The sequence below is a fragment of the Diaphorina citri genome, unplaced genomic scaffold, assembly GCF_000475195.1.
Source record: "Diaphorina citri unplaced genomic scaffold, Diaci psyllid genome assembly version 1.1 scaffold150119, whole genome shotgun sequence".
NCBI classification, from domain to species: Eukaryota; Metazoa; Arthropoda; class Insecta; order Hemiptera; family Psyllidae; genus Diaphorina; species Diaphorina citri.
Window position 1 is genome coordinate 1 of NW_007527025.1, and position 220 is coordinate 220.

General features: G+C 50.5%; 1 protein-coding gene across 1 annotated transcript; it reads right to left on the minus strand.

Annotated features, from left to right (window-relative positions):
* Window positions 1-3: 3 nt before the first annotated feature.
* LOC108254524 (tyrosine-protein phosphatase non-receptor type 14-like) lies at window positions 4-216 on the minus strand (the record flags this gene model as incomplete). Its single annotated transcript, XM_017449491.2, has 1 exon — window positions 4-216. A coding segment is annotated over one exon (213 nt), but the record flags the coding sequence as incomplete, so codon positions are not given.
* Between the last annotated feature and the right edge of the window lie 4 nt (window positions 217-220).

Sequence of the window (220 nt, forward strand, 5' to 3'; positions counted from 1 at the left end):
GTTCTTCTTGTGATTGAGAACGTTCGCGATTTCCGCCCACTTGTAAAACTTCGAGCTGTTGGTCCCGCTGACAATAATACCTTTGAGTGTGACACCCAGGATGGTTTCCAACCCATGCTCATCTTTCACGAGGAACGTCTCCTGTCCGTAGCCATCCAGTTGTTGTGCTGCTAGGATATAATACTCCTCTGCCGTCCCTTGGCTTAGCCCTACTAGCGCG